The 22,299-nt window shown below is 37.8% G+C and overlaps 1 protein-coding gene across 2 annotated transcripts in view; it reads left to right on the top strand.

The window, feature by feature from the left end:
- Positions 1-15,696, top strand: part of itga1 (integrin subunit alpha 1) — a 71,627-nt gene extending 55,931 nt beyond the window's left edge. Inside the window, exons 22-30 of one of the 2 annotated variants that reach the window (XM_062972418.1) lie at positions 2,108-2,184; positions 3,424-3,513; positions 4,733-4,835; positions 6,239-6,361; positions 7,736-7,843; positions 9,289-9,393; positions 10,181-10,273; positions 11,511-11,627; positions 13,134-15,696. In XM_062972418.1, coding sequence (XP_062828488.1) covers positions 2,108-2,184; positions 3,424-3,513; positions 4,733-4,835; positions 6,239-6,361; positions 7,736-7,843; positions 9,289-9,393; positions 10,181-10,273; positions 11,511-11,627; positions 13,134-13,178 — 861 coding nt within the window. In that variant the 3' untranslated portion in view covers positions 13,179-15,696. Of the gene's footprint in view, positions 1-2,107; positions 2,185-3,423; positions 3,514-4,732; positions 4,836-6,238; positions 6,362-7,735; positions 7,906-9,288; positions 9,394-10,180; positions 10,274-11,510; positions 11,628-13,133 lie in introns of those variants that run through there. The other variant, XM_062972419.1, reaches the window with a different exon arrangement.
- Positions 15,697-22,299: the final 6,603 nt, after the last annotated feature.

The following is a 22,299-nucleotide window of genomic DNA, read 5'->3' as shown; positions in this document are numbered from 1 at the left end:
CAGCTATCAAATACTTTTAAAACCATAATTTTAAAATAATCTGGATAACACTGATGTGGCATAATACTGACTTGGCAACCTTAGATGTTCCTTTTTAATTGGAGATGTCAGGATTCAATATAGAACCTTCTCTAAGCATAACTCTAAGCCACAGATTGGATAAAATACTTTTTTTAAAATTATTCTGATGGATTCCATAGACTACAACTGTCTTGATTTTGTATAGACTGTCCTTATTATTGGCCTGTCATCCTACTTTTTAGCTGCTTTTAAAATGGCTTATTTGCTCTCTCATCTCCTTCCATTTCTCTCCTTTGACCTCATTTTAGCAGATGGAGGAGAACCACACCCATCTCAGTAGGCGCAGGCAAAAGCAAACTGCTGCAGCCTCTCTTAATTTGTGTGTTCTTCCTCATAATAATACCTACCAGGTGTTGTTTGATCACAGTTATCTTCTTTTAATCTGTAAAATGTGGGAGAGCATAGGATTTGGGGAGTTTTCATCTAAAAGAGTATCTTTTACAAACTCCAAATGGCGCTAAAAGGCCTGCCTCTGTCATGACACCTTTTGGTGCATTTGGGAGTGGAGTGGAGAGGATTAATAGTGTTGTTTCTGACTTATGCTGATCTTAAGGACCAGCATAAGATTTGTTCAGAAGGAGTGTACCATTGCCTTCCTCTGAGGCCAAGAAACTGTGACTTACCAAAGTCCATCCAGTAGGTTTCCATGGCCAAGCAGAGAATCAAATCCTGGTCTCCAGAGTCAAAGTCCAGTTCTCAGTCAACTACATGCCCCAACTACTCTTGGGGCTAATATACTTTATTTTAAAAAACCTAGTAAGTTAGATGTTTTTCAATGCATTCGCACAATTAATGTCATCATGTCTGCTTTGGCTTTCAGTCATGATCACAGGCATGGTCTCAGCAATTTCAAGTTGAACGCTGGGAAATTCTGATGCCTTAGAACAGGCATGCATTTCTGGGTGATGTCTCGATCCCACAGACATGCCACAAAAGGAATGAGTAACAATTCCATGTCTTGTGCTGCTAAGGCTACGGATACATATAACTCTTCAGGGACAGTGGAAAGCCAAAATGTGTATATATCTGTGATGCCCACTATGCTTTTCTTCACCCTGATTTCCTGTAAAGAATGGGAGGCAGTGGTAGACAGTATTTGCTTTTGTAACCTCAATGTATTGCAGCCTTTGTTCTCTGTTAATACATTAATCATGAAGCTCATTGCTATGTTTCTCAAGTGAAATTCCACACTGACTGAGGCTTTTTCATAAACATATGAAAATAACTTATGTGGAATTTCACTTTATTCCCAGATCCTCCTTGTGTGACCCAGTGCGGTTCCCTCAACAGCAAATTGGCTAAAAGCAAACTTTCCCACAGCTTCTTCTCCAGAAGTATCAGGCTTCAGCAGTTGTAACTTATTTCGGCATTGTTCATGAAATACAATTTTTAGTGGCTCCGATTATCTGCTCCTGAATCAGTTTGAAATTTTCCATGCAATAATGTAAAAATGGGAGTGTGAGAGAGCATTTATAAATTATAACAGATGTTTTAGTTTGAATATCAGAGTGCCTGATCTAAAATATTTGACAACATTACACTAGGGTAATCCTCCCCTTTTTAAAAGGGGGGTTTGCTATATAATCACTGCCATATCCATGGATGTGTGAGCGATCCAAACACTTCAGCATGAATTCTGTTCTTAATCCTGATTAGAGTAGACTCTCCTCTCATCGTGTGAATGTTTGACTAGGATACTGAGAGACCAAGGTTGGAATACATGCTCAACCATTAAAGCCCGTTGTGTAGCCTTAGACAACGCTCAGTCCAAGAGGAAGGGAATGGCAAAATACACACACATACACACACACACACACAAGAACACCATGCCAAAGAAAACTTTATGATAGGGTCACCACAGCTCAACACTGACTTGAAGGCACACAACAACTGTTGAGGCTAATCAATAATCACTCTACAATTTGCTTATTATTGTTTTTGTTTTTGTTGTTATTATATGAAAATGTTATTTCTGATTCTTCTTAAATATTGTGAATTTGATGCATTTTAAAATCTCTTCATTTAGATTTACTTTGAAATAGCATTCCAGTTCAATGTGTCTTATCTTCTGGAAAATACTACCATTCAGTTTTCTGTAACAAGGTTTGTTCAATTATATGTATATAAACCTATCTTTCATTTTTTTTTAAAAATCACCACTCAGTTTTGCTTCCAGTTTTATTGAATGTTATGTTTTATGTGTCCCAGAATAAAATAAAGTCAGAATTAATAAAATAAAATAAAATAAAATAAAGTCTGGTTGGGCGGGTTAAAGCATTGCTTTTTGTGCTGAAGATCTTAGGATATAAGTGAACTTGGTTCCATGTCTGCCCCTTAAAGAGGATTCACAAACAAGGTAATCACATCAAGGGTGTTCTTCTCTCCCAAAGGGGAATGAATATATTAAGATCCTTGTAACTGTGGAGCCCATACCCACAGTTTTACTTCCCTGGGCACAAGGGCGGGTCTCTCTAGGAAATTGCTAGGTTCTCCTGTAAAGTACAGTAGAATTCTGTTGGAGATCCTAGCAAATTTCTAGAAAATATGTCTCTCTAAGAATTGCTAGGTCCTCCAACAAAACTTTTATGCTGGGACCACAAGAGAGATAATTTACTAGCATTTGGTTGTGCCTATGGTTTCATGTAACTGGCCCAGATAGGTATGTATCCTCTGCAGGTACAAGGGACTTACTGTAATATAATACAGACAGTCCTCAAGTTATGAACAAGATGAGTTCTGTAGGTTTGTTCTTCAGTTGAATTTGTATGTAAGTCAGAACATGTACATTTTTAAGTGTAACTCCAGCCGAATACACATGCTTTGGATATCATAGGGATGGGTTAACACACCTGTGGTGTTCCTTGCAGAAGGGACATCTTCAAAAATGGTCTAGTTTTCAAAAAAAAAACTTCGCAGAAGAGAGGAAAAGTTTTGCTTGACTTAACTATCTCTTGCCTCCAACTCCCGGGACATGTTTATGTTGCAGCAGAAGGCAGTCAGGGGCCTCTGAACAAGGATTGCTATGAGAATTTTTATTCTGATCAGTTTCCTTAAGGACATGGTGGACTAATAGACTCATGGGGCAAATGTAAGTTCAGGATTTAGCCTCTACTCGGAAGACAGTTTGTCTTTTCTTTTTTTATATAAATCTCAGCTCATTGTTTGGTCTCATGATTGCTGTACCTTTTTTTGATAGACACAGACATCACATTTTAAAATTAAAAATGTCAATCCCTTAAAACAATGGAAATGTGGGGCTTTGAACTTACACCAACAAGCATAAATATAACACAAGTAATCTGTAGATAAATTCTGACTGAACTGTCTCTCCTTTCTTTTTAGTGACAGTGATGAACATGATGAGACTCTAGAAGACAACAGAGGAAGTATTGTAATACCCATAAAATATGAAAGTGGATTAATATTCAAAAGGTTTGTGTCTGCCTTTCTTCATTCGCCTTTTCTGAATTAATAGAAAGGAATCATATGCTGTATTTTAAGTAAAACCAACCCTTATTAAAGAAGGGCTTTTTAATGGAGCAAAAACATTTAAACCAGTTTATGCACTTAAATATATGTTTGCATGCTGCAAGTCGCTTCTGGTATGAGAGAATCAGCTGTCTATGAAGATGTTGCTCAGCAGATGCCCGTATGTGTCACAATCCTTCAGGGAGGCTTCTCTCATGTCTCCTTCTCTCACATATAAATAAATATGTCAATTTTAAATCTAAGTGACTTGTTTTAAGATGCCTATAGATTGAGCCACTTTTTAAATACTAGTTTATAGGCAAACCTAGTTTATAGGGGTTGCTCTAAAGTCAAATAAAATATTCTTAGCACTGCAAAAATATTTTAGTACTACTGTGTCTCCAAATAATAGCTTAACTTAAATATTTTGTTACATGTTCTGGGACTATAAACTTGGAATAGACCCCAAATTTTCAGTTTTATGTGTCTACATTCTTGTTGTGTTGCACATTTGTATAACAAGCCTATAACTTAATCCAAATAAAGAGCAGAGCAAAGCAAACCTGATCAAATACTTATACATACCTTCTGGCAATACAGTGTTTCTCTTTTCTTAAACCTATAGAAACTATGATGCTATAGAATACTAGTGACATAGACATACAGAACAAAACCCACATGCTCAATGTGTATGCCCATACTCAATGTGTATTTCCAGGGATTTCCTTGACTCTTGTAGTGTATTACTACAATATCAGTCTTCATGCTCATCAGAAATAAGGAGGCATGCAGATACCTCTAGGTCCTTAGACTATTTTCTACAGATCTACCCAGACAAAAATCTTACTAAATTCTGTTCTTAATCCTACCAAAAGGTATTCATTCAATCAGCAGGATATAGCTATATGTTAACTGTTATATGTTGACTATTCATTGTATTGTATACATCTACTTTAATTGGGACTAACCATCAGATTGCTCACCTAGATATGTTAATTGAATGATTAAAACTCAGAACACACATTTTATTTTTATTTGCTTCACTATTGCATAAGGTTTCTTAACATCATATCCCATCCATAGTCTACAATGTGGGTGTAAATCTTAAATATTTACTAGAAGGATTCTTGGATACTTCATAAGCACTCAATAGCCAAATAAGTCATTATTGTCTTGTTTTAAGGGATCCAAGTTCATATCATATCATCATTGCTGCAAATGAACATTCTCCAGAAGTATTTAATTCCACGGAAAGCATTGGAGATGAAATTAACTTAAACTATATGGTAAGGGAAAGCATGCAGTATTATCTAGTTGCTGTCTTCTGTTTTAATGAAATTTTACTCATGTAATTCAATACTTGAAAATGTTACAGTGTCATCTTAAATTCTTTTACCATGGCATTGCTCTACATCCAACATTACATGAATGAATTTTCATTCATGCAATGGACCTTGTTTGTGTTTTCCCTTGTGTAAGGCCTTACACACCCATATCTTCAGAGGACAAGCAGAATAATTGTTCTAGTGAATACAATTCCACCAATAGACAAACCAAAGTGTATTTCACTCAGTGTTACATTTTAGTCTTATAATATCTTTTGGTAATTGAGACCTTTCCCCAAAGCAGGTTGTCTTGGGATTGGATTTGAAAGGTCATAAACTCTTGGCTCATCAGAGATCTTCCACAGAAATGGCTTCCATGGAACGGGGCTACCCTGTTTCCCCGAAAATAAGACATTCCCAAAAAATAAGACCTAGCAGAGGTTTTGCTGAATTGCTAAATATAAGGCCTCCCCCGAAAGTAAGACCTAGCAAAGTTTTTGTTTGGAAGCATGCCCGGCGCCCGCCAAACAAACACCAGAGCATGCAGGATTGGTAAATGTACATACCAGTTGTACATGGAAATAATGGTAGTAACAAGAAATTCTTGACAGGAGTCACAGTTTGTCTGGTTTGGTTATGTTGGTTTATGATGACAACTACTGTACAGTATATAATAAATGTTCAATTTTTTGTTCAACAATAAATGTGAATTCTTCTTCATGGAAAAATAAGACATCCCCTGAAAATAAGACCTAGCACATCTTTGGGAGCAAAAATTAATATAAGACACTGTCCTATTTTCGGGGAAACACGGTAGGAAGAAACCTCACTGTATTATTCATTCTTAGTGTGATTTGTTTGTCTCAAAAATTGGGGACAAACTGTTGAAATTTTGTTGACCCTCCAGGATGTTCCCCATGTCCAGCATTATAACAAGACCAGGGTTTTATTTTGTGTCTGTGCAGATTTCTACTTACTATTGATTTGTACAAAATTAGTGTCTTTTTCCTTTATGAAACAACACAAACATGCACAGACAGTAAGTGCAGGAGGCCTGGTTAGTTGATCAAAAAGACAGGAATAACCCATCTGCTACTACTCATTTTGAAAAGTCTGTTAAACAAGCTATAATAGTTTATTAATTTTGTACAAAAATAATTCTAGCAAATGCAGTAATTCTCTTGAACCATCTGGATGTTTCTCATAAGCAAAGAAAAAATCTCATTCTCATACAAAAGGAGACAAGCGGAGATGTCTACCCTAATACAAGTACTGCTATTAAACATTTTTATATGAAAGAAGGAGATAGGGAACATAACTTACCAAAAAATAAAGTCAATATACTTTCTTATTATTGTCTTTAGATTGAAAGAATTGAAAAAATTGAATATTTGCCAATGCCAGAACTTACACTGCAAATCTCATTCCCTCACATGGACTCAGCAAAAAATCCTATCCTTTACCTAACCAGAATATCATACTCAGAGGTAAGTTAGTTATCTCTTTTTAAAGACATCTGTATTCTAGCACTTCAAGATAAGCTTTCATTATTATACTGTGGATGATAATGTCATAATTCCTAGACATTCTGATATCATTCAGGTAATTTTGCCTCTTCAGTTAATGTTTTCTGGACTTTTAGCACACCATCCCCAGTAAAAAAAATTAGCCAATTTAACTTTGTTACAGATTGGATCCAGAGTTTGTTTTCCATGGATGAAAGGGTCTTTCTGTCTCCAGAAGGCTTTTTATTTAGCAGAAGTCAGTTTATTCACTTCAATAATTTCTAATCTTCTTTCACCAAAAGTAGCATTCATGGAGATATCCCAGTGGTAAAGTGATACTATTATAAACCTCTCCCCTTCTTGTAGCCACTTATAAATATTGAAAATTTTCTCGAGAAATCATGGAATCCATCTCTGCGGTTTCACTTATTCACAAAGTTCCACTAGGAATTTACTAGGTCCTACAGGTCATTCTATGGTATTCTTTCCACAGAAGTTATCACAAAGTTGCATTGGAGGACCTAGCAAATTCTTAGAAAGGATAACTCTTTGGGAATTTCTACATCCTCCAATGTCACTCTATTATATGCTTGGACCACAAATGAAGTAATTTAATGGCACTCAGTCATATTTGCGGATTTGTGTAACTCTAGTCTGGCCAAGAACATAGTACAAGGGTCTTGCTGTACTGTAATGGTGGGAGATCTGGAGACTACAGCAGAAGGGAGAAGACATTGAAAATGCTCTCCCTGCTGTCCTTTCATCTGCAAAGGCATAGTAAGTGGACCTTCGGTTGGTGAATTCTTCTGTAATTCCAGCAAATGAAACTTCTGGAACAAATTCTCTGTACCTTTGTTGTTTCCCAGAACAAGCTGAAGTGTTGCCTGAATGATTTTGTCAGTGCTGACAAAATTAGAACTATTGGCACAATGTGCTTTACACCTATATCAGCCTACCATTGAACACTTCATTCAATGGGTCTACTCTAGTTGGGAATTGATGATGGTGATGGTGATAATATCAATTTCTTTTTACCTTCCTCTCCCTGTGGATCAAGACAAGGAACAATTAGGGATTAAAATGTAACACATAATATCAGTTGAAAAAATGTATAGTACTGGTTAAAAGTGCATATAAAAGCAATCCGTATAAAAAAGAAATGAATCCAGCCAAGGGACTGGGGCTAGTCTTACACTTCACTCATAATATACATTGATTTGAAAGGCTATTTCATAGTTTGCTTTTTTTTAACAGAACTGGTTTATTTCTTTTTGTTCAAAACAATACAAGTAATCATAGTTGCAACTTAATTTTAATTTCCTTTAATGAGATTTCTCATTATTGTCTCTGTAACAGAATGTCCGGTGCCAAAGTAGCCATCCCACTGACCCGTTAAAGATCGATGCTGCTGACAGTCCATTTGTGGTGCCAAGAATACAAAAGCCTCTAAAGGATGCGCAAATAGTATGTCTGTCTGAACTTTTATTAGGTTAAGCTAAATATTCCAGCTGGAAACCCCTCACAAGGTTTGGCAATTAAGTTGTGTTTACATCATTTTAGTAACTCTTAGACATTGCATTGTGATTTTTTTTTACTGCATTCATATTATATATAGCTGAAAATCATAAAGCTTGGAAAATGTGCTAGATTAAGTATTCTGGAGACTGACATCTTAAAGCATAGTTTTTCTGAAGTTCTTATTACTGAAAAAATAGATGCAATTATTATTGTTCTACCTAGGAAAAAATAAGGGTTTCTCATTCTGATGTAGCTTGTAAGAAATATTTGGTTATTAGAACTATAATTTCACACTTTGAAGACCTTTAGCCTTTGGAATCTGGACTACCATCCCCTTTCAGTTGCAATCAATAGAATCCATATTTGTGTAAAATGCAATGTTGGGTTTCTTTCCACTAAACTTTTCTTCTTTAATGTGAAGGTATTTGTCGGCTATTTGGAGTTAGGTTTGATGACACATCATGCAGGAAGGAAGCAAAACCATTTCATTTCAGCCTTTTATTTTGAAAAGGGCTGAAAAAGTCAAATGAGGGGGGAAGGAAGGAAATGTGTGCTTTATAAATATTAATATTAATTGCCTAGCTTTTTTAGATGCTGTCACTAGATGGCAGTCGACTCAAAGCCTTCCTTTCAAGGAATAACTGAACTGTTTTTATAAAAGCAAAGCCAAAACCCATTAAGATTAACAGGCCAAATTTCTCACGAGGTTTTGTGAATTGCAATCCACCACTTCAGATCCACAAAGGAGTACAACATTCAAGAATACATATGCAATAACATTGCTGTGGAAGTGGGATTACAGTTAAATGAGATATAGTCAATGTCAGGTGAGAGCTAGTGTGGTGTAGTGATTTGAATTTTGGACAACAGCTCTGGAGACCAGGGTCCAATTCCCCATTTGGCTATGGAAAACCTCTGGGAAAATCACACACTGTCAGCCCCAGAAAACCTGTTGATATGTTCACCTTAGGGTTGCGATAGTAACTTGTTCGCACACAACAAAAATATTAGGATTTCCAAGCTCCTTTTTGTCTGGAAAACCTTTCTCTTCTGTGCCTATGAGTATGACTCATCTCTCTACTTTTGCTGGAGAAACATGCTTGTATCTAGATCTCAGCAGTCAATAACAACTTTTTTTTCTAAAATGTTTCTTTGAGGCCCATAGATGGCTATTTCTCCCATTTCCCCCATTATTATTTTACTATAATGTATATGTAATAAGATGTGATAAAGGGAGAATTTTCTATCACTCTTATTACTATCAGGAAATCTGGAAATGCATCTTAGTATGGTGGATGGTGGTTGTCAGAATATTGGGAAGCATTGTATTCCACATAAGCATGTTTTACAGCTTGTTCTTTCCTAATATATGTCCTTGATCCTTCAAACAGGACTGTGATTCGTATGATTGCATAGCTATTAACTGTACTGTGGCTCCATCTGATGTAACGCAGGTGAATATTTCACTCCGACTCTGGAAACGTACCTTCATAAAGGTAAGTGAAATCATAGAATCATAGAATAATAGAGTTGGAAGAAACTACATAGGTCATCTCGTCCAACCCCCTGCCATTCAAGAAAAGTAAAAAGTATCCGTCTTCTTCCACACGAACTTATGCCATTTATTTATTTATCATGTCAGAAGCGAATTGATCATGTTCCTATAATAGTCAACTATAATGCATTCTGTATTTAAATATAACTCTGTCTAGATGGGTGGAAAGGAGGATGTTAATTTTACATTTCTCATTTCCCCCCTTTCCCTTTGAGCTATGTCAAAACAAGCATTCTCATGAATAATGGTGTATACAGTCAGACACACAAATTCCAAATATTTTTCCTCCTTTTCACATCAGTAAAAAAATATTTTACTGTTCCATTTTACATCAATTTTACTCATATTTGAATCAAATCAAATAATCTTTAGGCTGCAATATTGCAAAATCTAAACTTAGCTTGAATCAGTAGTTCTAGTTAGGTAATAGGATTTATGTACTGGATGTAAGAATCCCGGTGACACATATAAAAAGGCTGCATATTTTCTTCATCCTTTCAAAACCAAGCCAGAGTCCTGGCCTCAAATTGTCAAAATTCTGTTTACAGTCTCCATTAAGATTAACAAACATGTAGAAGAAACAATAAACAATAGACTCATTTTTATACCACTATGTACTTCCACTGATATTGCCTCTTGAAAGCAAAATGACTCTTTTCTTATCTATGTTGAACATTTGAAACATCACCAAATTGAGTGCCAGTCATCTTGCACTTATTTTGTTCTAGGCAAGCATTCACAGTGCAGAGATCACAGCAAGAGCATTACTTCGAAGTGAAAATTCATTGCTGATTTTGAAAAAAGAAAATGAAAAAATAGAGGTGAGTTTCACTAGGATTTTTTTACAGACTGAAAGCTGAATCTATAATCCAATTTTGGAAAAAGAAAAAGAAACTGGTCTAAGGCTGCCAACTTGCTAGGTAGTATGTCCCATTAAAAGTAGAGGATTTTATTTCTGAGTTCTGAATCTACCTCCAGTCAATTATGGTTACAGTTGAGCGGAGGTCTTACAGACATCAGTAGTACAGTAGAATTTTGGGGCCAGAAATTTTTAGGATTTTGAATTTTCTTTTTCAGGTTATAAAATAACTATTTTCATATACATAGTCCAATCAATCATGGTTATAGTCACTGCTGAGGTCATATGGACATCACTAGTTCAAGTTGAATTTCCCTTATGTGAATTACTTGGACCCAGAGATTTTTCATATTGTGGGAAGGGGGATGAATTCTGGAATACAGGCAGTCCACAAATTACAAACAAAGTTAAATTATCACAGGGACAGAAAGTGAGGTGAAATCATCTGAACAAGGGCATGGACAGCAAAACAAACACCACAGGGATGTTGAACCTTCCATATGCTATCTAGAGCGCATGTGTGTATGTTTGTGTGTGGAATGTTCCTGTTCCAACTTACAAAAAAATTCAACTTAAGAACAAACCTACAGAACCTACCTTGTTCGTAACTTGGGGACTGCCTGTACCTGTATTTGTATATACATAGTGAATGAGGAATGGAGGGGAAGGGGGCTAGACATACATCTAGTACTTGCTGAATTTTCCTTCAAGGAAAGTGTTCCCCTTGCGGTCAAGGCAATTTAACAAAGTAGCTGGTAAAGAAAGGGAAAACCTGCCCCCAGTGAATCTGTTTCATTTTCTCTGGGTTGGATAAAAGCAGTGGGCACTAGGATTGCTCCATGCTTGTCTTTGCAGTCAATTTCTTTGCTGCACATCATTCTTGGCGAGGAAGAAGGCAAGTACGAAAGCATCTGGGGTGCCTGCTTTTTAGAAGAGCTTTTATAGTAGACCAGAGCTCAAATCCACATAAATGGTTAATTTTGGCAAGAAAATCCAGCTATAAGTCAGAGTCATCTTGAAGATACATAACGACAACACATCAATGTGTTTTAAATTAGTCATTATTAAGTCACGTTTATTTCAGTAGTCTGACAACACCTAGATCCAATTTATTCTAAAACATAAATAACAAGAATTGCAGATTGAATTGTATGACATTTTACTCTTTAAAATGCTTCTTTTGCTTTAATAATTTTCAGACAAGTATTAAAATCTCAAGAGAGCTTCTTCCTGGCCATGTGCCCTTATGGGTTATTCTGCTGAGTATATTCGCTGGACTTCTGATTCTTACACTACTTATATTTGCATTGTGGAAGGTACAGTGTTTGCATTGCTTGTACTGCGTTTGGATTTTGCACTCTATTTCTGATTTTTTTTGTACTATTCAAATATTTTGCCCTATTCTGACCTATGTCGCATATTATGTATGCTACGAAACACACGGCTATGTGATTTAGAAGATCTGATAGTGTTCAAGAGTTTTTTCTTTCCCTTTTTGTAGATGAATTTCCTCTGGTCTTCAAACTTGGCTCTACCAAGCTGTTAATTGTAGCACATTGTAAGCTCTCTTCTTATAAGGTTGCCATCAGTTGAAGCCAATAGAATGTAGCAAATAACAACAAAATAATTATTTGTTCTCTTGGAAAGACCAGTTAACACTACAAATCATGCTCATCAGAGAAATGTAGCCAGACCCACATGGGCTTTTTCTCAGCTGTGCGTTCAGACTGATTAAACCAAATAGAAAGTCCCAAATTTTGTTCCTCTTCTTCCCAATTTTAATATGGAAATCTACATACCTATTGTTTACATCAGAATATTTTCTGACAACTCCCAGAATCAATTCCCCAGGATGATGAATAATTTTATCATCTAGAGGATGATAAAATAAATCTGGGACTTTTCAATCAGTCTGGATGTGGCCAGAGTGCATAATAATAGTATGTTGATGGTACTTAGTGTAATTAGCATTCAGTGTAATTAGCATCTGGGTGTTATTAAACACTTCACCAGGAGCGGGCAGACCTGGTAAAGCTAAAATAAGAAAAGCAGTAATTCATTAGAAGCACAGTATATGAATAATTTGAATTAACTATCAATATGTTAAAAGGCAGTGGTGGTCATTCATAATACAGTAGAGTCTCACTTATCCAAGACCTGCTTATCCAAGGTTCTGGATTATCCAAGGCATTTTTGCAGTCAATGTTTTCAATTAATTGTGATATTTTGGTGCCAAATTCGTAAATACAGAAATTACAACATAACATTACTGCGTATTGAACTACTTTTTCTGTCAAATTTGTTGTTTAACATGATGTTTTGGTGCTTAATTTGTAAAATCATAACCTAATTTGATGTTTAATAGGCTTTTCTTAATCCCTCCTTATTATCTGAGATATTCATTTATCCAAGTTTCTGCCGGCCAGTTTAGCTTGGATAAGTGAGACTCTACTGTATTAACAATCTTATAGTAACATTAGATAAATAGCCGAGGGGAAGTATGAGCATGTCAAAATTTGCAAAATATATATAGATATATAGATATAGATATATATTGTTAAGAAAAAAACACCAAGAGACTATTGTGAACTCTGAGGTAGTTCACTGAGGGCTAAGCATGTTCAACAGCCGCCAAACCTTTCCTGATTGTTGAGAGAACAAATTAAAACAATGGATAGAAGATGAAATGGATTGAGGATTCAGAGATATAGCATGGCTGGTTGACAACCTAAAGAGTTTCACGCTCTACTGTAATGCTGCAGATTCCCTTTGTTCCTATACATTTTCCAAGCTGAATTGATTTCCTCCTCATTCTTTTGCAGGCTGGATTTTTCAACAGGCCATTAAGAAAGAAAATGGAGAAATGAGAAGAAAAGTCCTCAAAGGAAAACTGTAGCAATTCTACAATGATCAGTCCTCAGGTCTTCCTCAGAAATGTGACTGTAAAATAGTTGTGTTTTGTGGTCATCACGTTTTCCTCCACATCCACAGAGAATACCTAACATGTAAAGAAAAGAAAACTGACAAATCAAAGGGAAACCATGAGAGACACAGGGAGGATATATTTTTTTTCTACTCTTTTGACATGGGAAGGAATGAAAGATCCTTGCATATTGTTCCATGTGACTTGGAGTGTGTGCGGGTGGGAGGGGGGTCTTCATTTTGAAATGGAAATGCAACTGCTTTTGAAATTGCGAGCATTTTGAAAACAGTTTGGGTTAATACCGGGAGAGGAATGCAGGGTAGGGGGTGGGGGTACTAATTAAAGAAAAGTTTTTTAAAAATCACACTATTTGGCTGCAGTCTTAGCACATTTATGATTGCTTTTAAAGCACTACTTGAATGCTGCCATCGCAGTGCATGTTCATAGAAATAAGTTCTACTGAACTCAGTAGGGTGTACTGTATCTCAGAATAAGAGATTCGGCTGTCGGCTTGTAATGTGCATAGTAAACCTGACTTTATAAACTTGTTCTTTCACTGTTCCAAGATGGAGCTGCAGGGAGTGAAATCTCTCGGTTTACTTCTTATTTTCAATAAGTAAACGTTCAAAGCTTGGTACTTGACTAATCCTATATTCCACCGCTTGGATAGACTATTTTTATTGTGTCAGAAACGACTTGAGAAAGATACTGCAAGTCGCTTCTGGTGTGAGAGAATTGGCTGTCTACAGAGACATTGCCCAGGGGATGCCCGGATGTGTTACCATCCTACTGGGAGGCTTCTCTCATGTCCCTGCAAGCTAGAGCTGACAGACGGGAGTTCACCCCATCTTGCAGATTTGAACAGCAACCTTCAGATCAGCATGATGAAATCCGTGTTGAGAAGCTTGGCATTGAAAACAGTTCCACCAAGGAAGCTTCCGTTTCTGCTAAATGTAACTGGGGAAGACTTACAGTTCAGCAGCAGAGCACATGTTTGCATGCAAAAGATTCCAGGTTCAGTCCCTGTTATCTCAAGAAATGACTGGGAAACCCCCCATTCAGAAACCCTGTGCTACCAGTCAGTGCAGAAAATACTGAACTAGGTGAATTAAAGACACAACTCACTTTATTATTGTCTCCAGTGTCCCTAGTGCAGTATTGTGTGCGTGCGAAAATTATGACATAAAAAAGAATTCAGTTCATGTAATAATTACATAGGTCTGGTTCAGAAACAGGAGGAGATAATTTTTTAATACAGTTGTCCCTCCACATTTACGAAATATTATCTCAAGGAATCTCTAGGTCCTCCTGTGTAACCCCATGGCCAACGTCCTCCAGTCATTTGGGAGAACTTAGTCCCCTTCTACACTGCCATATAAAATCCAGATGATCTACTTTGAACTGGATTATATGGCAGTGTAGACTCAGATAATTTAGTTCAAAGCAGATATTGTGGATTATCTGCTTGGATAATCTGGATTAAATGGCAGTGTAGAAGGGGCTTTAGAGAATTCTAGAGGGAATGCCTCCAGGGATGTCTAGGTTCTCAAATATCATTCTAGAGATATGATGGAAGACTTAGAAATTCAAAGAGAGATGTTATCTCAGGTAAAAATACCCAGCATGTTTTTATTTGAGGATTTTCACTTTCATGTTAGGAATCAGGTTAAATGTAATAGTCACAATTCTGAAAAAAGAAAAAAGAAACCTCCCCTTTTACAGTTTACAATTATATATACAAATGATGTTGTTTTAGCAAAATCCAACATATAATTATTTACATGGCCAATGTAGATGTCAAATGTGCATTTCTGGCATTTTCCTTTCCCCATCCGCTAAGGTCATGTATGTGCACAGAGAAATAGCATTTATGTGGTTTCACTGTAGAAGAATTGTTTAGTTATTTGAAAGGGTGATTAGGCTTGCATTCAACTTTTCAAAAACTCCAAATGTGTAAAAAAAAAATTGCTGCTTATGAACTCCCTGGTGCTGGTGCGCATAATAAGACTGACTGTAAAATATCCTTGCATTAATCTGCCAGTTTATTTGCACTGAGGTTTTCTGTTTGTTTAAAACAGCACCAATGGCCCTTCTGAATTCCTTTGTATTTTATAAGATGTGCTCATGGGGACTGCTGGGAGTCATAGTCCAACAGGATTTGATAAATCACGTGAATTCTGCCCCTAAATCACATGAATTCCACTCCAATAGTCTGTGGCTCTGTTGGTAGAACACCACAGAGCAGGAGGTTTTGTGTTTGTTTCCTGATATACCATATTATGAACCCATGGCAGATTTTAAAGAATTTTCACATTATGAAGTTGGGATTTCTGTAGTTGTGCCCAAGATAGGAATTTATAGCGTGAATTTATCCCAGACACACAATTGCATTTGAATAAACTGTATTTTTTTCTGGTAGTGATGTTTTTAATGCTTGAATAAACAGGAATATCTACACTGTTTTCAAGAGTCCAGTTATCTAAGCAAACCTGAAAGGAAAGGAAACTGTCAGGGCTAGATCAAGGTATTTTGCTTGATAGCCAGAGCAGCAAATGGCACACACATATTTGAATACACACCCAGTTCAAGGCATATTAAGTACCCATTGCCAAGTTATTTTGGTACTTGAAGCAGAAAATCAAACAAGTTCTTCCCTTTCTTGGCAGTAAAAATACAATAACAAATTAAATGACCAAATAATATTCATTAGCATTCATAAATATAGACGTGCTTATCTTTTTCAGCATAAAAAGAATTCTGTGGCACCTTTGAGAGTAACGGCTTGTCTACATTGACCTTATACTCTGAAGTGGACTAGAGCTTGCTACTGAATGTCCAAATAAGATCCAGGGGCCTCCAATCTTTTATGTGGGAATAAATAAATGCCTACATGTCAATAAAGGTTCCTAGCAATAGTTAGGAGCTCTCTGAGAGCTATATGACCATCCAGCAATGGTGACTGCCCTGCAGGGCCAGACTGGTTTCAGCTTGGCAAAACCAATTTGACTTTAGCCCACCATCACTGTGGGGCAGACATGGACTGTATGGGCACCTCCAGGGACAGTAGTATTTGTGGATGAGCCCTAAGTGAAAATAGGAAATAGTCTTTTGCATTTGATACCTAAATACTTATATCTGAAAACATGAACTGAACTCAATGAATGCTTAAGGCATTTCCATTTCCACAGTTATTTTCAAAGATGCTACAAAGGATTATCTTGTATTGTTTTAGTATGAAATAGTTATTTAATTTGTTGTTATTGTTAACTATCATTTCATGAAAACCAAAAACTCTAAGCAGGCTACCTTTCTCTGACTAATAGTAGGGCTAACTCAGAAATGTATGTGAAAATACAAGGTGCCAGATTTGGTGAAATGTGCAAGAGTGCATCACAATTACTATGAACAAAAAAGGATTAATTTTTTTTAAAAAAAATATGGTAAGTTGCATGTAGAATAGACTTAAGTTGTTAATATTATAATCAACACTTTGGGGGGCTACTTATCAGATGAAGAATTATTTAAACATATATTAAAGTAGCAGGGATAAATGCCTCAAATACTACTGTGGACACTTTATATAAAATACACTGAAATAGATGGAACATTTAAATCATTATAGAACACTGATGAACATTATAGAACATGCTGATCCAAATGCAGGTTAATTTAGTCCTCTGTGACAAAATCCCACTGAAAACACTAGAAGATAACATAGGCATTGACTGTCCTCATGGACGTAGGGTAGAGCCTGTCTACATAGACAACGATGAAAGATACATCCGAGTGTAAAATAAACTCTTGAATATCCTAAGACTTAGCTGCAGTTTAGACAGCTGCGTCAAGTTCATTCCTGCCCGATCTACAACACCACTATCACACTTTCCCTGCACTGATCAGTGCAGGGGAAAGAGATGGCTCGTCCCCATGTCACTGTTGCTCTTTGTCATCCACAAAGCTCACTGTGAGCACCTGACCATCACAGTCATGTCAATTATTGTCAGAACGGGACATCTGCACAACCAGCAAGAAGAATGGGGTCAATCTAAGCTATTGTTGCTGGTCATCCGGGTGCCCAGTTTTGACATCAGTAGACCTGACAGGCTATGGCTGGGTTCATAGCATGGAGCGCCACTGGCAAAATGGGGACAAGGGCTGTTCCAGCATAGGGATGGACTGAAATGTCTGGACACTGGCCCAGGACTCAGCAGGTTTATGCTGGATCTGGAGTTGTTCTTGGGCAGATATTCTTGTACAGTAGAATAATTGGTGCAGATGCAGTCATAGTCACAACTGACTTCAGTTATATTGGAATCGATAATTACTGCACTCACTTTCAAATAAACATGCTTCTGATAATTGATTGAAAATTGCACTCAGTGATCTGTCTACTTCAGAGGACTTCAGCTAACTGCAATTGTACTGCCCTGGAGAATTTAATTCGTATATTGGAGTCTGTTATAACTACAAATTATTGTTGTTTTGCATAAATAATTTTTCCTTTGCTCAATGAAAATGTTTTGCTACGCATTTATTTTTTCGAGGTAGCATGGCTTATTGATAAATGCTGACCAACACAAGTTTGGTATGGATATTATTTAATTTTGATATTTAATTTCCTTTTTAGTTGATATGCTAATTTTTCCCAGGAGTATTGCTCTTTCCTTTTCTCTATGTTTTCTGGTCTATTAAGGTTTATTTGTACATAAATAGCAAACTACACTGACTTCTTATTCCATTATAGGAGTGACTGGTTGACATAAAACGCACAAAGAGACAAAGAGACAAGACTTTGTGTAACATCAAGGTTTGCACCTATGGAAAGAAACCACTTAGTATTATTTTTAGGCTCGTATATATTTTAGTATATACAAAAATAGACAAACATTCCTTATTTTAAATAAATATATCAAAATGAATAAATGATTAGCCATGTTTTACATCACAAGTTTTACAACACAAGTTTTACAACACAAGTACATGGTTGCTCTCCATAAAGAGGGATCATATAAGTTGCAGGACAACAATATCTTAAGGAACAAAAATTGCCCATCATTATTTTACATCATGGATAGGCCAGAAAGATTCATATGGCCTAAACAAACCACATACATTTCTTCTTGCATATTTATTTTTGTAATACTGTTTGTGGGAGAGCATGAGTGAAAAAGTATATTTCTGTCTATGACACAACCTTGTCTGGAACAATGAACAAACTCCTTTCTTTAATAATATAACTTAAACTATAGACAGACCCACAACTTTAAGGTTCATGAATAATTATGACTGGCCACCTCTTAAGAAATCCTTCAAGGTCTGTTGATATAGATTGCTTTTCATATGTATGTTATGCCTACTTTGGCTTAGATCTTAAGACAAGTAGGTTGAACTCTTTGTTTGTTCTCTGCCTTCTCTTTCCTTTCCTTCCTGCTTTGTCTACTACAACTCTTTAGATGACTCACTGGCCTCTCCCACACTATCATGGGTATTTCCTGGGAGGCATAAATTGCAACATTTTGTATTACAGTGGGATGAACAATCCAACTCACAAACTGAGGTGGTTTTATCAGATGGGAGACCTTTTTGAATCATTTCCATTCTTGAAACATCCTGCTTATTCATGGCATAAGTTTCACCACTGTCATCATTATAAGAAGCAAATAATATATGTAAATAAGTAAAAGGACTCCTGCCTGGAAACAATATATTCTTGTTTATTCGTTCTGTTGCTTCCAACTCTTCCTGACCTCGTGGACCAACACATGGCAGAGCTCCTTGTCGGCCACCCTCCCCCCCCCCCCCACCCTAGCTCCTCCAAGGTCAAGCCAGTCACTCCAAGGGTACCATTCACCCATCTTGCCCTTGGTTGGCCCCTCTTCCTTTTTCCTTCATTTTCCCCAGTATCATTATTTCTCCAAGCTTATGTGGCCAATGTACTTCATCTTTGCCTCTAATATCCTTCCCTCCAGTGAGCAGTCGGACATTATTTCCTGGAGAATGGACTGGTTTGATCTTCTTGCGGTCCAAGGCACTCTCAGAATTTTCCTCCAACACCGCAGTTCATTGCCATAAAAACTAATCAATTTGGTTTTCATGGCAAGAACAGTAGGGTGGGTTCCACCAGAATCATATTTAGTCTAACCTCTCTGCCATGACCTTCCTATCTTGGGTGTCCCTTCACAGTTTTGCTCATGGCATCATTGAGGTGCCCAAGCTCCAGCACCACGACAAGGTAATGCTCCTTTGCAGGAGAATATATTCTTAGCAGGAAAAATGCATTGAAATCCCATAACGATGTAAGAATGCTTGTTTGTGTGTAATGAATTGGAGGAGTGAGCAAATTTGTTGTATGACTACATTTTGTTTCCACATCTTTTCTTGCAGTTGGTGATACTGTTTTTCCACAGAAATATTAATAAGCACTTTTGATTGTTTAAAAATATGCCATGGATTATTATGGCTTGGGCCATTAAAGTAATCTGTGTGAATTGTAAACAGAATTTCTTTCCCAAGCCTAAACCTGCAAACAGTAAGGATAGATAAGACAGACAACTGATATTGGATTTGTCTTTGTGTAAATATTCAATATTCAGAGATTGTACCAAGGCTAACTATTTTGCCGAAGGTCTCTAACCTAGCTCGGAAGACAAATATATTGTTTTCAAGGCTTGTTTTTCAATACAATGTAACAAAACTCAGCAGAATTTAGGGTAGAGTTTGCAATGTTATGCATTTAATTGTTACTTTTTTTCAAAGTAATGTGTTATTTGTTATTCTAAATACATTTGCAATCTGCTAAAAGTGTCAAAAATGTCCCCCAGCTCATATAATATAGGAGCAGTGTTATGATTGAGCCTCATGGCTCTGTTACTGACAGACGTGGGCGTAAGACTCCTCGAGAGTCAGATACTCTCGAGGAGCGAGAGAGAAAAAGACTGCGAGACATATTTGCAGCACCATCTGACGAAGAATCTTTCGAAGGGTTTACGGAGAGAATGGAGGAGGGGCTGGTTAGCTCAGAGGAGGATGAGATGGATTGGACTCGGGTAAGGGAGGAATTGGGTGCCACTGGCCATGATGGGGCAGAAGATGAATGGGGACCTTCAGGATTAGACCCATGGCTTAGCTGGAGGGATGGGACGGGATCCACAGCTGGAGATGCTGCTGGGCGTAGTCAGAGGTGTTCCAGCTCTGACGAGGAAAGTGATGAGGAAACGCCCGGGTTAAGGAGGACAGCTGACAGTGATGAGGATTTGTAACTGGCATAAAATGGGGCTTGGGAGCAATTGCAAATTGCGTTGGGCAAGGTAATCTGGGCAAACGCTTGGGATCCGTGTGTGTGTGGGACGCTTCCCTGAAGACTTGTGTGCTTTCCTGTGCTGAGACGTAAGTGGTTTTGGAATTCAGGGTCAGACGGCGGGAGGAATTGTGTGGGCATTTGTTTGTGCAAATCTGTGCTTACTCTTATTAGCTTGACCTTCCGTCGTCTTCTTGACGGACGCCATCTCCTGCTTTGAGAACTCGGACTGAACTGACCACGGCTTGTCTTCCCCCCCCCTCTTGGACTTGGAAAAACTACAACGTCTGCTTCTGGCTTTGATCTACGGAACGGAACTGGTCTACTCAACTGCTACAATCCTTGGCTGTTCTACTCGTGTTGGAGATCCTGTTTGCTGTGTGTGTGGGGGAGCGACGTAAATTACTCTAAGCACAGTGTTGGCAGCAGAGAGGAATCTGCTGCCAATTAGTTGCATTCTTGTATCTTTTGTTCCTTGGCTTTCGTTTGGTTTATACCCAGGCTGAAGCAAGCAGTTTGTTTTTATCCGGATTAAACTCCGGTTTAATCCGGTTTATCTTTTGAACATTTAATTTTGCCCCTTTTTGCTCCTAAAGGCAAAAACTGCCTGGCCCTTGTGTTTTACGGGCATTTTTGAGTTCTGTAATCTAATAAACTCTGTTACTTTGAATCTTGTGGCGTTCTGTCCTTGACAGATTGCCCAACGCCCATAAAAAGTTTATTGCAGCAATAAACCCGTCAGGAAGACGATGGATGAGTTAAGGGCCAAAGTAGACCAATTGCAAACGGCTTTTACCGTTAGTCAAACAGCTCAGGCTGTGAAAGGACATGTTTTGACTCCTGAACGCTTTGACGGAACCAGGTGCAAGTTGCCAACCTTTTTGGCACAAGTGGAGCTTTATTTTTCTCAGCTCAGTGTTCATGCTTTTCCTACAGACACTAGCAAGGTGGCCTTTATTTTGAGTTTGTTGACCGGTCCCGCAGGACAATGGGCCGCTAATTTAATTTTGGGAAATGACCCAGTCAAGGACAATTTGAATAATTTCAAAAAGTTGTTAACTGATACTTTTGGGGATCCTCTCCGCACGGAGAACGCTGGGTGGGCTCTGTATCGGTTGAAACAGGGAAAGGGGACTGTTTTGGATTACTTAAATAAGTTTAACCTGTATCGCCACCAGCTGGATTGGGGGGAAAATGCATTCATGCTTTTATTTACTGCCGGGTTAAGTGATATGCTCCAGGATGAATTAGCACGCTTGGAGCCGGCTGAAAGCTGGGACGCCTTAGTAGCTAAGGTGCTGCGTTTAGACGCAAGGTTCGAGGCTCGTAAACACTCAAAAGCAATGTGTGCGCCACCCATGCATGTAACCAGGGCACCTGTGGTGATGGGGGAAGAGCCCATGGAGCTTGGGGTCTTTAAAAAGCTGTCTACAGAGGAAAAGAGCCGTAGGAGGCAGCTGGGCTTGTGTTTGTATTGTGGGAATGCTGGGCATTTTGCCAAAAATTGTAATGTGAAACCTTCCCAGCTTTCGGGAAAAGGCCAGCCCTAGTGCGACGTGAGTCCAACGCACTAGGGCTCCTCAAGCAGTCAACTGAGGGGAGGAAGCATGTTTTCATACCCATTACATTATCTGTTGGGGGAAGGGAACTTGTTTCTACTTTGGCACTACTGGACTCAGGGGCTACGGTCTCTTATGTGGATATTGAGTTTGCTAAGAAGCATGGCATTCCTAGAGTGCGCAAGGCATGCGACGTGTGGGTGGAAGGA

The sequence above is a fragment of the Anolis carolinensis genome, chromosome 2 (assembly GCF_035594765.1).
Source record: "Anolis carolinensis isolate JA03-04 chromosome 2, rAnoCar3.1.pri, whole genome shotgun sequence".
NCBI lineage: Eukaryota > Metazoa > Chordata > Lepidosauria > Squamata > Dactyloidae > Anolis > Anolis carolinensis.
The sequence above is the reverse complement of the archived record's forward strand: the minus strand, read 5'-3'. Positions and strand labels throughout refer to the sequence as shown.